This window comes from Trachemys scripta, chromosome 5, assembly GCF_013100865.1.
Source record: "Trachemys scripta elegans isolate TJP31775 chromosome 5, CAS_Tse_1.0, whole genome shotgun sequence".
NCBI lineage: Eukaryota > Metazoa > Chordata > Testudines > Emydidae > Trachemys > Trachemys scripta.
This window is the reverse complement of record NC_048302.1, coordinates 65,676,560-65,693,067: the sequence shown is the minus strand read 5'-3', so window position 1 is coordinate 65,693,067 and position 16,508 is coordinate 65,676,560. Positions and strand designations below refer to the sequence as shown.

The 16,508-nt window shown below is 42.3% G+C and overlaps 1 protein-coding gene across 3 annotated transcripts in view; it reads right to left on the bottom strand.

The window, feature by feature from the left end:
- Positions 1-16,508, bottom strand: part of KLHL2 (kelch like family member 2) — a 126,002-nt gene that overhangs the window by 33,442 nt on the left and 76,052 nt on the right. For all 3 annotated transcript variants that reach the window (XM_034771925.1, XM_034771927.1, XM_034771926.1), the window contains 2 exons: positions 7,204-7,313; positions 497-613 (listed from right to left, as the gene is read on the bottom strand). In XM_034771925.1, the coding sequence (XP_034627816.1) occupies positions 497-613; positions 7,204-7,313 (227 nt within the window). The remainder of the gene's footprint in view (positions 1-496; positions 614-7,203; positions 7,314-16,508) is intronic.

The following is a 16,508-nucleotide window of genomic DNA, read 5'->3' as shown; positions in this document are numbered from 1 at the left end:
GCCTGAGCCTGGCTGCCGGAGCCCTGGGGCTCCACACGAATTCGGATACAACGCGGTAAAGTAGAGGGGCTCGGGTCGTGCTTTAAAGGGCCTGGGGCTCCCCGCTGCTTTACCACGTTATATCCGAATTCGTGTTATATCGGGTCGCGTTCTGTCGGGGTAGAGGTGTATTTAAAAATGATAGAACATTAGCTACCATGTACTAAAATATAAAACATTAACTTTTAACCATTAAAATCATGAAAAGAATCACTAACAAAAAATGTGCTATTTAAGGGATTACATTACAAAAGGAAGTCAAAATCTAAAGTCAGATTAATAATCCCTTATTTACAATATGTATTAAGGAAGCATTCATTTGAAACTTTGTATAGCATTACAATTAGACTAAAACATAATTAAATTACTCGGATGTAAATCTGGCTGCTGACAGTCAGGATCATAGTAAAACCAGTGTGTGTAAATTCTTGCTAGAATTCTTCTTCTTTTTGCTTACCTGAACTAAATATTCTCGGGAAAGCAAAGGCAGCCGAACATGTTCCATCAAGCGTGCCATTAGCTCCTGCCTCACATCTTTGTCATGATTTACCCATGCTATCACTGCTTCAAAAACCTTGTAGAAAACAAATACATGCCATGAGTCCCCACCTGTTTTACAAATTCATCAGTATGAAAGTACAAGTGTGACCCCAAAGCCAATTTTCACTTAGACTAAAGTTTTCAAAGCATAAAAATAGGAGGCCACATAAATTGGCCACTCCAATCCTTTCAACATAGTTATCCTATATAATATCTCCCCTGGGTATGTGAGCCAATCTCTTTTTGAATACATTCTCTACTGGTTCCTCAATGAGAACTCCCAGTAGATTAGGACATTGTCAAATTACTCTCACTATTATGAAAGCTGTCAACAAATCTAATATGAACTTTTCCAATAGGAACTAATTTAGTTAGTGCTGTAAACTCAATAAAAGCCTGCATCTAAGGGTATGTCTACACTACGAAATTAGGTCGAATTTATAGAAGCTGGTTTTATAGAAATCAGTTGTATACAGCCGATTGTGTGTGTCCCCACATAAAATGCTCTAAGTGCATTAAGTCAGCGGACTGCGTCCACAGTACCGAGGCTAGCGTCGACTTCCGGAGCATTGCACTATGGGTAGCTATCCCACAGTTCCCGCAGTCTCCGCCGCCCATTGGAATTCTGGGTTGAGATCCCAATGCCTGAATGATGCAAAACAGTGTCTCGGGGGGTACATGTCGTCAGGCCACTCCCCCTCCGTCAGAGCAACGGCAGACAATCGATTCGCGCCTTTTTACCTGGGTTACCTGTGCAGACAACATACCACGCCAAGCATGGAGCCCGCTCAGCTCAGCTCACCATCACCATATGTCATCTGGGTGCCGGCAGACGTGGTACTGCATTGCTATACATCAGCAGCTAATTGCCTTTTGGCAGTAAACAGTGCAGTATGACTGGTAGCCTTCATCAGTGATCTGGGTGCTGGCAGACGTGGGGCTGCATTGCAACACAGCAGCAGTCCCTTGCCTTTTGGCAGTAGATGGTGTATTACGATTGGTTCGATCAGATGATGGCTGAAACTCCGTATGTCCCCCAGTCATATTCTGCTGCCTTCCCAATGATGATGGAGGCTATCAGTTGTAGTACACTATTTTCTGCTAAGCGCCCAGTATTTTCTGCCAAGCACCCAGAAGATGCCGAGGGCTATCAGTCATGCTGCACCGTCGGCTGCCAGCTTAAGATGTAAAAAATAGATTTGTTCTGTATTCATTTACTTCCCCCTCCCTCCGTGAAATCAACGGCCTGCTAAACCCAGGGTTTTGAGTTCAATCTTTGGGGGGGGGGGCATTCTGTGTGAGTTGTTTGTGTTTCTCCCCGATGCACAGCCACCTTTGTTGATTTTAATTCCCTGTAACTGTACGCCATGTCGTCACTCGCCCCTACCTCCCTCCGTCAGACAATAGTTTCGCGCCTTTTTTCAGACCAGACGCCATAGCACTGGGATCATGGAGCCCGCTCAGATCACCGCAGCAATTATGAGCACTATGAACACCACGCGCCTTGTCTTGGAGTATATGCAGAGCCAGGACATGCCAAAGCAAAACCAAGACCAGCCGATGAGGCGATTGCAGCTCAGCGACGAGAGTGATGAGGAAATTGACATGGACATAGACCTCTCACAAAGTACGGGCCCCAGCAATGTGCAAATCATGGTGTTACTGGGGCAGGTTCATGCCGTGGAACGCCGATTCTGGGCCTGGGAAACAAGCACAGACTGGTGGGACCGCATCGTGCTGCAGGTGTGGGACGATTCCCAGTGGCTGCGAAACTTTTGCATGCGTAAGGGCACTTCCATGGAACTTTGTGACTTGCTTTCCCCTGCCCTGAAGCGCCAGAATACCAGGGTGAGAGCAGCCCTCACAGTTGAGAAGCGAGTGCTGATAGCCCTGTGGAAGCTTGCAACGCCAGACAGCTACCGGTCAGTCGGGAATCAATTTGGAGTGGGTAAATCTACTGTGGGGGCTGCTGTGATCCAAGTTGCCAGGGCAATCAAAGACCTGGTGATATCAAGGGTAGTGACTCTGGGAAACGTGCAGGCCATAGTGGATGGCTTTGCTGCAATGGGATTCCCAAACTGTGGTGGAGCGATAGACGGAACCCATATACCTATCTTGTCACCGGAGCACCAAGCCACCGAGTACATAAACGGCAAGGGGTACTTTTCAATGCTGCTGCAAGCCCTGGTGGATCATAAGGGATGTTTCACCAACATCAATGGGGATGGCCGGGAAAGGTATATGATGCTCGCGTCTTCAGGCACTCTGGTCTGTTTCGAAAGCTGGAGGAAGGGACTTTCTTCCCGGACCAGAAAATAACCGTTGGGGATGTTGGAATGCCTATCGTGATCCTTGGGGACCCAGCCTACCCCTTAATGCCATGGCTCATGAAGCCATACACAGGCAGCCTGGATAGTAGTCAGGACCTGTTCAACTATAGGCTCAGCAAGTGCCGAATGGTGGTGGAATGTGCATTTGGACGTTTAAAAGCGTGCTGGCGCAGCTTACTGACTCGCTCAGACCTCAGCGAAAAGAATATCCCCATTGTTATTGCTGCTTGCTGTGCGCTCCACAATATCTGTGAGAGTAAGGGGGAAGACATTTATGGCGGCGTATGAGGTTGAGGCAAATTGCCTGGCCGCTGATTACGCGCAGCCAGACATCAGGGCGGTTAGAAGAGCACAGTAGGGCGCGGTGAGCATCAGAGAAGCTTTGAAAACGAATTTTGTGACTGGCCAGGCTACGATGTCAAACTTCTGTTTGTTTCTCCTTGATGAACCCTCCGCCCCACCCCCCCCACCCGGTTCACTCTACTTCCCTGTAAACCAACCACCCCACCCTCTCCTCCCCCCTTCGAGCACCGCTTGCAGAAGCAATAAAGTCATTGTTACTTCACATTCATACCTTCTTTATTAATTCATTACACAACTAGGGGGATAATTGCCAAGGTAGCCCGAGATGGGTGGGGGAGGAGGGAAGGAAAAGGACACATTGCAGTTTAAAACTTTAACTCTTATTGAAGGCCAGCGTTCTGATGCTCGGGCAATCATCTGGGGTGAAGTGACTGGGTGGCCAGAGGCCCCCCCCACCATCTGGGTGGGCGTCTGGGTGAGGAGGCTATGGAACTTGGGGAGGAGGGCTGTTGGTTACACAGGGGCTGTAGCGGCGGTCTCTGCTCCTGCTGCCTTTCCTGCAGCTCAACCATACGCTGGAGCATATCAGCAGCCGGAGCATCGACTCTTGCCTTCTGTCTGCAAGCTGACGCCACCTATCATCTTCAGCCTGCCACTTGCTCTGTTCATCCCACGATTCAGCCCGCCACCTCTCCTCTCATTCATATTGTGCTTTTCTGTAGTCTGACATTGACTGCCTCCATGCATTCTGCTGTGCTCTGTCAGTGTGGGAGGACATCTGGAGCTCCCAGAACGTATCATCCCGAGTCCGCCGTTTTCTCCTTCTAATCTTCGCTAGCCTCTGTGAAGGAGACACATTTGCAGCTGGTGGAGGACAAGGGAGAGGTGGTTAAAAAAGACACATTTTAGAGAACAATGGGTACACTCTTTCACGTTAAATTTTGCTGTTCATATTACACAGCACATGTGCTTTTGTTACAAGGTCGCATTTTTCCTCTTATATTGAGGGCCTGCTGGTTTGGTGTGAGAGATCACTCATGCAGTGCAAGGCAACAGATTTCGGCTTGCAGGCAGCCATGGTAAGCCACAGTCTTTTGGCTTTTTAACCTTCATAACATGTGGGAATGGTTTCAAACAGTAGCGCCCTCATTTCCCATACCAAGCACCCCCTTGGTTGGCCATTTAAAATGGGTTTGCAATGTAAAAGGAGGGGCTGCGGTTTCCGGGTTAACATGCAGCACAAACCCAACTACCCCCACACACACACCCAATTCTCTGGGATGAGCACTTCACCCCTCCCCCCTACTGTGTGGCTAACAGCGGAGAACATTTCTGTTCAGCCAAGCAGGAACGGGCACCTCTGAATGTCCCCTTAATAAAATCACCCCATTTCAACCAGGTGACCATGAATGATATCACTCTCCTGAGGATAACAAAGAGCGATAAGGAATAGATGTTGTCTGCATGCCAGCAAACACCGGGACCATACGCTGCCATGCTTTGTTATGCAATGATTCCAGACTATGTGCTACTGGCCTGGCGTGCTAAAGTGTCCTACCATGGCGGACGGGATAAGGCAGCCCTCCCCAGAAACCTTTTGCAAAGGCTTTGGGAGTACATGAAGGAGAGCTTTCTGGAGATGTCCCTGGAGGATTTCCGCTCCATCCCCATACACGTTAACAGACTTTTCCAGTAGCTGTACTGGCCGCGATTGCCAGGGCAAATTAATCATTAATCATTAGACACGCTTGCTTTTAAACCATGTGTAATATTTACAAAGGTACACTCACCAGAGATCCCCTGTGTGCCCTCAGGGTCTGGGAGCACGCCTTGGGTGAGTTTGGGGGTTACTGGTTCCAGGTCCAGGGTGATAAACATATCCTGGCTGTTGGGGAAACCGGTTTCTCCGCTTCCTTGCTGCTGTGAGCTATCTACGTTTTCTTCATCCTCATCTTCCTCATACCCCGAACCCGCTTCCCTGTTGCGTGTTTCTCCATTGACGGAGTCATAGCACACAATTAGGGTAGTGGTGGCTGCACCCCCTAGGATTGCATGCAGCTCCGCGTAGAAGCGGCATGTTTGCAGCTCTGCCCCGGACCTTCCGTTTGCCTCTCTGGCTTTGTGGTAGGCTTGCCTTAGCTCCTTAATTTTCACGCGGCACTGCTGTGTGTCCCTGTTATGGCCTCTGTCCTTCATGGCCTTTGACACCTTTTCTAATATTTTGCCATTTTGTTTACTGCTACGGAGTTCAGCTAGCACTGATACATCTCCCCATATGGTGAGCAGATCCCGTACCTCCCGTTCGGTCCATGCTGGAGCTCTTTTGTGATCCTGGGACTCCACCATGGTTACCTGTGCTGATGAGCTCTGCGTGGTCACCTGTGCTCTCCTCGCTGGGCAAACAGGAAATGAAATTCAAAAGTTCGCGGAGCTTTTCCTGTCTACCTGGTCAGTGCATCTGAGTTGAGAGTGCTGTCCAGAGCGGTCACAATGAAGCACTGTGGGATAGCTCCCGGAGGCCAATAATGTCGAATTCCATCCACACTACCCCAATTCCGACCCCCAAAGGCCGATTTTAGCGCTAATCCCCTCGTCGGAGGTGGAGTAAAGAAACCGGTTTAAAGGGCCCTTTAAGTCGAAAAAAAGGGCTTCGTCGTGTGAACGTGTCCAGGCTTAATTCGAATTAACGCTGCTAAATTCGACCTAAACTCGTAGTGTAGACCAGGCCTAAGTAAACTTATTTCCCCACACTGCTTTTTCTTAAGGTCCTGAAGTGCATAACTACCATCCATAACTAATTCCCTTGCGTCTTTGCTGGTGTCATCACACTTGACTCTCACTAAAGTCTATAACCAACCAACTAGGGCAACGCAAGTGTGATTTCTCTCCCACTGCACAATACTTCATTGTTTCTATAAAATCAGAGAATTAAAACGGTCTTTCTAGAGACAGACATTTATATATTAAAGTCAAGCACTTCTGTGTGTGAGAGAACTAGACTTTCACGATACCATAGGAATAGCAACATGGCATCAGTTCTAAGAGGATGGCTGTGCCCCTATGCTCACAAGGACTTTAAAATGTTTTTTAGTTTATATAAAGCATGTGTGACCATTTGGCCGTACATCTTATGTTAAAATATGCTTATATGCATTAAATGCGCCTGAACAGGGGGATTCAGCCTCCTCTTGAACAGATTTTATGGAATGGCCGCAGCTCTCCTTAGAGAGATAAGCACATTTTTAAGAAGGGGGAGGGGGAACATTGTATGTATATGTTCAAAATGAAAATATTTGTAAATCAAATTAGTTAGGTATTTGTTAAGGGCTAAGTGTTGGTCCCATTGAAATTAGGGGGAATTCTGCCTTTGACTCCAATGGAACCAGGACCTGGCTGCATGGGAAAACGTAAAGATACCTTAAAGATGTTTTGGTCATACACAGCTAGCTAGCAATCTTTTTTGCAGCCCTTCCCCACTCTATTTTTTTTAAATTGGGACACTTATCTCCTAAATCTGAAGACCAATCTAGCTTGACAGCTGTCCACTTTGGTACCTCTTACATAAAAGGTACCAGGTATATAAAAACTCTTCAAAAACACTAATTTCACCCAGCTACATTAAAGCAAATCCCAATGTATTGTATGTCCCCTTGTTAGCCAATTACTATGTACACGTTGCTGCATTAACACATGTATTGATTGGTTTACCCCAAAGCTGGGAGCTTTAACCTTTTAACTGTTAGTCAACTGGTTAAATGCATTCTTAGAATCCTTAAGAGCTCAAATCTGTCAAGGGATTAATTTAAAGGTTTAACAACTTGACAGCATTTCTGTAAAACTTCCTTAAGTGCAGAGACTATGTGTGGGTAACAAATTGAACCATTTTACTGAGGGATTAACAAAAAAATCCATCCAAAAATTATGTAAAATCTGGGAAGAATGGACACTTTTTTTGTCTATCCAAAAGGAAGAAAGGATAGATGCATCTTACCTTTTCCTCTGATGCAATTGTAAGTTTGTCACTGGATATTAAACTGCACACCTGTTCTACACCAAGGTTGAGGAATTCTTCACTAAGTATGACATCGGAAAAATGCTGTTCTGTTTAGAAAAAAGTTCTCTTTAGCATACACCACTGAGCGTAGTTTATAAGCAGCAATAAAACAACAGCATGAAAAGCAAGATTGATTTAGCATACCATACGTGGCTAAGTCTATAAACAATACCTTATTTTACAATATTCTCTAGCACCTCAAGTTTTGATCATTGCCTTCACATAAGCAGAGCATGCAACTTTTATATACATTTTCAAAGAGGCAAAGGTTATTTTTAAAGTTAAATGCAAAAGTTTCACAAAAATAACTTTTCAGGTTTTACAGTAATGATACTGAAAACTTGCATTAGAAGTAATTTTCATAGTGATTAAACAGATTTTTTTCACTTAAGATATTCTTTGAAAGTCAAGTTAGCACACCACTTGCCCGTAGGGAATTTTAAGATCCCTTGTTCATATTTCACTAGTTTTTATATTGGAAGGTGTACACCAATGCTTCAAATACAACATGAATACGCATTTATAGATTGTTTGGCTACATACTTAGAGCCTGTAGTACAATCCTCAACATTAACAGTAATTTTACCCAGTCAGCATTCTAGAAGTGACCCCAGTGACCTGCATTTGAAGTGCACTTCAGCAAGCTTAAATAATTGAATTACTTTACACATCTTTATTTCCTTTCAGACTATTTATAGACTCTTAAAAACATTAAATTAAGCATCACAGCCACCCCGGGAGCAACTCTTATAACCATTTTACAGATTGTGTACTGAGGCACAAAGAAGGTAAGTGACTTGAGCAAGGTCTACAGTGAATCAGTGGCAGAGCCAGACATTTTATTATTTATTATTTGTAATAGACGCCTGCCTCTCACTTTAACAATTACAGCATATTACATCTAAAAGCCTTCAGTTTAAGGAAGTACTTGACTGACTGGTTTATTCAGCCTCACTATGGTCATAACTGTCACCTCTGGGTCTGAAGTGACATGCATGGACTGCTTAAGCAGATGCAGCTTAAGCTATGTGTCCCTGGACTTGTAAACCCTGGGAAAGTTTGGCACACAGAGTATTTATCCAGGATGTAGCACTTTCCTAAGCAAAAGAGGCATCAGCTGTGTCCCTCCTGCAGGATTTACACCCTGAGGGTTTGGACTATGCCATGAGCTGTGGCGGTTGGTACGAAGTGCCTTGTCCCTCTGTATGGATTGGGGGGCTGATAGATATTTTAAAAATATCCTTTAGAGTAAAAAAGTGCAAAGGTGGAATTCTTCACCTAATGGGTTGAAAGAACTGGTTTAGAGTCTTGAAAGTGACATGGTTGCTTATAAATAGGCATAAAAGGTAGCCTCGTGGTTATTAACTGGGATTTTTTTTCATTGCCTATGCCTAACAGACAAGAGACAGTTTAATGTTAGGAATTTAAAAATTCATTTGAAGTAACAGAAAATAAAAAGACCAGCCAGGAGTAGACAAAACAGATTAAAACCAAAGTTATATTTTAAAGCCTTTTCCAGTATTATACGATATAGTACTTCATGCATGACATACATTACCACAGATAAAGATGTTTAAGACCAAGAGTTATAAAGAATACTGAAGATTTCTAGGTTGAGAAGCCTGATTTTTCAGTAAAGCGCATACATAAGTCTTCAGTAACTCCCTATGCTAAAACCTTTTGATGAATATTTAAACAGATTTTAACAAGTGAGCACAAAACATAGGAAATGTCATACTGAATCAAGACATCTAGTCCACTATCGTGTTCCTGACTGTAGGAGCACCAGACGCTTCACAGGGAGGTTCAAGAAACCTCACAATAAGATGATGTGAGAATCTCTGCTCTCCTACTTCCCCCCTTACCCCACCACTCCCCCCCTCACCCCACCACTCCCCACATTTGATCGTCTCACCTAATCCCCAATGGTTAGAGACTGGTTTAAATCCATCAGCATGCGATTTTACTTCCCTTCTATGCTCTTTAGCATTGGATAGTCTTGTTATAGTTAAGAGTTATCATCAATAACAGCATCCAATCCCTCTTGGAATTTTCCTACATTCTTCACCTCAACAACATGCTGGGGCAATGAGTTCTGCAATCTAATTACAAGTTGAGTAAAAAGTATTATCTTTCATCATCTGAATTTGCCATCTCTCCATTTCATTGAATGTCCCCTAGTTCTTGTGATAGGAGAAAAGGAGAATAGACATTCCTGATCTACCTTCTCTATACCATTCATTATTTTATATACTTTTTTCATGTCTCCTTTTATTCTTTCCCTAAGGTAATCAATGTCTCATTGTACCAGAGTTTCCATTCCTCTTATCATTCTCACCACCCTTCTCTAAACCTCCTCTAATTCTGCAATAGATTTCTGAGATGGGATAATCAGTTACACGTTACTCCAGCCAGGGCAGTAACATTAATTTATATAACAACATTGCAATGTTATCTCTATTTTTCTCCATCCTTTTCTATATGTAGCCTAACACGGTTTGCTTTCTTGACCGCACCTGCACTTTGAGCAGAAGTCTTACTTGAGGTGCCCAAAATGATGCCCAGGTCCCTATCCTGAGTTGATACAGTTAATTAGAATCCCGTAAGGTATATGAGTATTGAAATAAGTGTATGTTTTCCACACATAGAACCAGTAAATAAGATGAACCAAAATAATTGTATGAGTTACCCTGTATGAATAATATGTATCATTTAAAGCAGTAAGCATGACAAGGCGATTTGAAACAGATCCTTCGCTTGCAAAATATCTTGTTTGGATTCAAGTAGATATTTCAGTGAAAGTTTCTGCTCCCAAGAAAATCTAACCTGCAAATCTAGGAGTAGGCTCGAAAGCAAACTGATAGATTTACCTTCTAAGTAAAATAAGGGCATGGAGGAATTTCCCACCTCTTCTGTTCTCTTTTTTAAGCCATGTAGGGATATGCTCAAAGTTTACAGAATCTTAAGACTTCCTAGAGAATGAAAAGGGTTGGCAGCCAAGGCCAATGGAATGAACTGAGGTATAAGCCAATTGTGGAGATGTACATAAAAGAGGTAGGCAAGAAGCACTGGGATTTCAAGGGAGAGGAAGGAAGCAGAGCAGGAAAAGTGACTATCCTTAAATTAATCTAATCCAGTGGTTCTCAACCCGTGGCCCAATCAGCACACAGCTGTGGCCCATGTGACATTCTCAGGGCCATACAGGTATCATTGGATGCGGACCACATAACACAATGGTAACTAGGTTGAGAACCACTGATCTAATCCAATCCTTAAAGAAAGTTTAGGTACAGAAGCCCTGGTTTATCCTTCCCTAATAAAACCAATCAAGATATTTAAGCATCCATGCAATTCAAATACACAATATATTCTATAATCAACAGTAAACCATCAATCATGTAAACACCTTTTTAACAAGTGATTTGGAGTTATGCCATACCATAGATTTACTTAGTACTTTACAGAATAGGAAGAGACATGTTCCTTGCTCAGAAGAGATTGCAATCGGAACAAAAGAGAAGATACACAAGATAAGAACTCAGGAAATGTTATCTATGAGAAAAATCAATGTAGGAAGGAACCTCAAGGAAAGAAACAGATTTTAGAAAGGAGCTGGACAAAAAGAAAGCAGGGGTTTGAAGAAGTGGAAGACTGTTTAAGCAAAGGGGTTAGCATGCGGTTAGGCACAAAATAAAGCATAAAGCCAAAAATGAGCAGATGAAAAGCACAGTGAAGAAAGGAAAAATGAGAACAAACAACCCACAAGATAGTCAATAGCTACAAGGATTCGGGTTCTTGAGTGCTACTGGTAGCAGAGAAAATGTATGAACCTGCAGTCTGATGCACTAGTGACAAAGGAGAACTTCTGCACAGCAGGTGGATGTCTGAATAAATTCTAGTTACCAAAAAAGGCTAAGCTGTTATCTGCTGCCTCTTTAGAGTTAGATGGTTACCAAGGAGATCTTGTTAGCTATTTGATACATATCCTGTTAGCAGAAGACAGGTGAAATTGCAGCTAAATGAATTATTGTAATGAGAAATCAAAATAGGGAAGAACACAGTAACTGAACGGGATCACTTTTAATAGCTCATCAACAATAATTTATCTAAAGATGGTACAGTGTTGAAGGTAGAATACATAACAGCCTTCACACAGTATATAATGCTTAAAAAACCTCTTGTGTACTGCTACAACCAAACAGTCTGTATGCTTCACATTAACTAACAGAACCACAAGAGGGACAGCAGAATCTTAATTTGAAATTAAGTGAACAAGTATTTCCAACCCCATCCATTAAAAACTAATGATCCGTATTCCAAAAATGTGATTGGATTAAAATTTGTGATTTAAACAAAATATTAAAGGTTGGGGTCTTTTGATTTGCCTTCTGGTTTTGAGCCCTTAGGGTTCACATTTTCAAGCTTCTCTCCACAACCACAAGGGCTAGAAAAGCACCTTATTTTTTTGTTTTGTTTTTATTTTTTAATATAAAAGCTGAAGTTCTCATGTTCTAATGTCAGGATCTGGGGCTTTGTAAACACCCAATATCACAAAACAGGCAATGCAGCTGCAAGAGCTGGCAACACTAGTGGTCCTGATCTTACTTCAAGGTGATATTCTGCACCTCTTGTACCATTGCTGCATTAAACCACAACTTGTGTGTGTTTTGGTTTTACCTATTTCACGGTAAGGTTTACCTCAATCTTCTACTCTTTCAGGTTTCCCAGAAATTCCTCATTCTAGATAGAACAGCCAGAAATTTTCCAATGGAATGTTGTTTGATCTGAAAATGCTGATTTATTGACATTGAAATGCTCCATAGAGATGTGCTGATTTCAATGAATTTCCATTCAAAAACTGCTCTAGTTTCCTGCCAGCTTCCCCAGCTCTCTGAGCTGCCTAGGAGCCAGCTGGCCCAGGAGCTAGAGGAACCACAGGTCCCAACTCCTCAGCAGCCTGCTTGGTGGACTGCTACAGAGCCAGGGCTTCTAGCTCCCTGTCAGCTGTCAGGAAATTTTGAAATTCTTAAAATTAAATGTTTCTTTTTTACATGAATTTTCTTCAAATTTCTGTTTCTGAGAATTTAGAATTTTAGGGTTTTTATTCCAAACCAGAACAAAAACAAAATCTGAAATCCTCTGCAAAACGGAATTGCTGTTCTCCACCCAGGTCTAGTGGCAGGTCGTCTGCCGATATTCAAGAGGATAGCCTCCCGCTGAAGTATTCCATTCAACTGGGATTCTTCAAGAGCTGCCTAAGAATCAGGGAAGATTTGAAGTTGATCAGATCCAGAGAGGAACCAAGAGGAAGGGGAAGAACAAGAAACTTCTAACAGAATGCAGAGGGGTAGCAGCTGAATGATTGGAAGCATAAAAGCCAAATCTGGAGGGAGTGGAGCGGGGAACAAGGATGAAAAAAGAAAGGTCAAAGAGGAACTGAAGCTGCCCCTAGGCTCCCGCCTCTTCCTCACATTATCTGCTGCAGATACTGTGATTTGCCCTGCATATTCTACATCCAGAGGCAGCAGTTTTCCTGTTCCTGTACCAGCCAGAAGCTACAGGTAGTAATGTCTGACCTGCTGTCCTTAGGAATATGGACATCAGCAATCTCACTTCCCATGAGAAACTGTGTGTGTGAAATCTACACGAGAAACAGATTATGCATCAAATATTTGTATGCAGGAATCAATCAAGTATTAATAATGCATTCACTGTAAACATAATGTTAGACCTTGATTTTGTGATACTTGAATTTTTTTTGCTTATGATTTGACTAACTACTTCTCTGTATGAGTATTTAATTTAGTAAAGATCTACTGAAGTTCTCTTGGATGAAAACTGATTTGCAGAATCTCTGTGGGAAGAGCGGTTTGGAGGCTAGCATAGCCCATCTGCTGCTTAGTTTATGAAAATTACTATCTGTCCCCTAAATTTGCCTCCGTCTGTGATCTGCTGTTCAGGACAGCATAGATACATGTTCTACCATTAATAGATTTCAACCATTTATGGCTATTTTATATGATTCTGTAGTTGCATCTTAAAAAATATTTCAGAAATTGAAGGCATTGAGCTTATTTAAGATTTTGTAGATCTTCAGGAGACTTCACACAAAGGGTCTTCCCCTCACCCCAGCCCCACCTCACGTCCCAGCAAACTTTTCAGAAGAGGACTCCTCACATGCTAGAACATACTTCAGTTCTTCCAGAAGCATAACCTCTTACTAATAACAGTTTGCTTTATATATATTTGCATTAAGAGTTTAAGAGAATGCTATGTTAATGCTTCTCAAACTACAGGGTGTACTCCGTGCTGGGGATCCAAAGAATAGATCAGGTGGGCAAGGGCCAACCTCAATTATTCCCCAGAGCTTCAACTGTCATTTAAAATGAAGGCTCTAGCTGTTATATGTATAAAGAAAACCTTCAAAATGTGAAATGACTATAGCTGATATTGCGGTGTCCCACTGTATTTGCAGAGAACATGAAACAATTGCTCAGAGGGCTGAATTATTAATGTCAATAGGTGCTAACTCAGATGTCAATGATTACAGTTAATATCAATGTTTAAAATATTTAACTGCTCAAAGCATGTAGGAAAAAAGATCTACACGAGTGTTGCTGACAGAGCGTGCATGTGTGGGTGAGAGGCGTGCTGCACAGAAAATACAAAAAAAGGATACATTATCCTTTCCTATATCTCATACATCCCTCAGCCTGCGCCGCTTCCCCCAGCCCCTATTGGCCTGGAACGGCAAACCACAGCCAGTGGGAACTGCAATCGGCCAAACCTGCGGATGCTGCAGGTAACAAACTGTACCGGCCCGCCAGCAGATTTCCCTGATGGACCACATGACAACGGTTGCAGATTCCTGGTATAGAACATGAATTAAATCAATTGAACCACACTGCTCTTTAGCAATCATATGGAGTATCAATGGACTCCTTGCACCTATTGGACTCACCTCTTCTAAAATGAAAATGTTGCCAATATCATGGGTAATACCACAGCTTTGATACCTCTGCCTTTTTTCATTTTGATAGAAGACCCTTTTTTAAAAATCCTAGATTTGAAGATTAAGCAGTATCTTCCATTCTTAATATCAGTCTCAGCAGATGAAGAGTACAAAAACTGGTGAAAGTTAGTCTTTAAAATAATTATCTGAATGTTAGGCTATTACCATAAAGGTATTAATGCCATTACTATAAAGGTACAAAAAGGTTTAGGTGATAGCCTAGCTGATGGCCATACACTAGTTAAGCAATAATGTAATTTACTTGACTTTTTTATGTTTAAATAACTGCATTCTGGAACACACGAAATCATAGCAACAAGGATAAAAGAAGCATAGCAACAGAAATTACTGCTCAAAATAGAATTAGAAAAATGTTTTTGCTAAAAAGGCGTCCTTTAAGTGAAGTGTACCAGATTTTACACAAGAATACTCTATTGAGAAATACACGTTTTCAATTCCATTCAGTGATCACGAAAAATGACAGATTGAGAGTACAGGAATCTGAAGTGTTTTGACCTAGAGAACTGGTACAAGACAGTGTAGAACATGCTGCAACAATACAAGCTTCTCACATTGCCCTTCCAATCCACTTAATCCCTAACCTGGAATGGCCATTCTCTAAGTGAGCAAATCATTCAGTCTGAATAGCCATTCACTCCTTGATCTCCACTGAAAGTGCCAGCTAGCTTCAGGAGACCATCTATTGAAAGCTCCCATCAGCTACATTCTTTGATTAACTAATAGGGCTGTTGAATTATTTACTTCATAAAAGAGTGATGAGTTGTTTCCACAGAATTTACTCCCTAGCCCAGTGATGGTTATGAGAGTCTGAGGCCTTGGCTACACTTGGGGATTAACAGAGCTGCCGCGGCAGCACTGTGAAGCGCGAGTGTAGTCGCGCCGCCAGCGCTACGAGAGCTCTCTCGCAGCACTGCAAGTACTCCACCTCTCCGAGGGGAATAGCTTGCAGCGCTGCGAGCGAGCGTGCAGCGCTGCAGGCGCTGATTACACTGGCGCTTTACAGCGCTGCACTCGCTGCGCTCGGGGGGGTGCGTTTTCACACCCCTGAGTGCAGCAAGTTGCAGCGCTATACAGCGCCAGTGTAGCCAAGGCCTTTGTAGGAATATATTCTGGATCTCCAGCATGGCTGTGACCAACTAATGGTCAGATTTCTTTACTGGAGAGAAAATTTTGGTGCAACAGACATTAACTCTAAATGGTTTATACCTAGGTCAACTATTTTAAAAGAGGCCTCACCCTATATGTCATTGTATGAATAAAGCAATTTCCTGGGGGTGCCACTCAATTTTAGTCTTATTGTTAATATTGAAAATTTCTAAAACAATTCTACTTTTCAACCTCATATCTCCTCTGCATTAGATCAGGGAATGAAAAGACACTTAACCTTAGTGTCTATAGTTGTAATACGTTATAAACCATGATAACTGTTAAACAAGAAATATGATAAGGAGCTTGATATTTCCCACTACAGTAAAGCCGCTGTGTGATATTAGTGTCATTGCAACCACGAAGACTGCAATTTCTGTAAGGGTGGAAGAATAGGCAGTGTCTTTCAGGATGGCAAAATAGCTCTGTAAATTGTTTTTGTATTTCAAAAGTGTTTAAGTGCACTTGTTCTTCATTTTATTCTAAATTCTAAGACTTTGACTTCCATAATTTTAGTCCATCATAAAAAGAGAACTGAGGATGGACCCAAGAATACTGCTAAGCCTGTGTCTCCCTATGCCAAAACACTAAACTATTCATGTCAGGAATAAAATTAGTGTGGGAACTCCAAAGAAATTCTTACAGAACTTAATTATAAAGGACTAATTTTTGAACCACTTGTCATTTTAACAGATTAGTCCTTTAGCAAATTAGTCTGTTGCTTATTGTTTTGTTGGGGTATTAGAATGTACAAGCCAACAATTATGACCAAGGACGAATGGTATAAAGTAATCTAAATGTAGCATATTAGGAACTTGGATAATCAATAAATATATTACTTGTCCTGGCGATGGCAAGATATATAAACAACTAACAACAGCTTTACAAGTCTGTAATAGTACAGTAACTTCAATGCAGGCTCAAATTATTTGAAGTGGCCTTATCTATAAAAAAGGTGTTTGGTATCCAGGAGTTTTCACTGACCAAGGCTAATTTTATTAATTCTAAAGCCTCACTTCTGTAGGCACTCTAAAAGCTATGCATAACCCGTTTTCTCAATGTT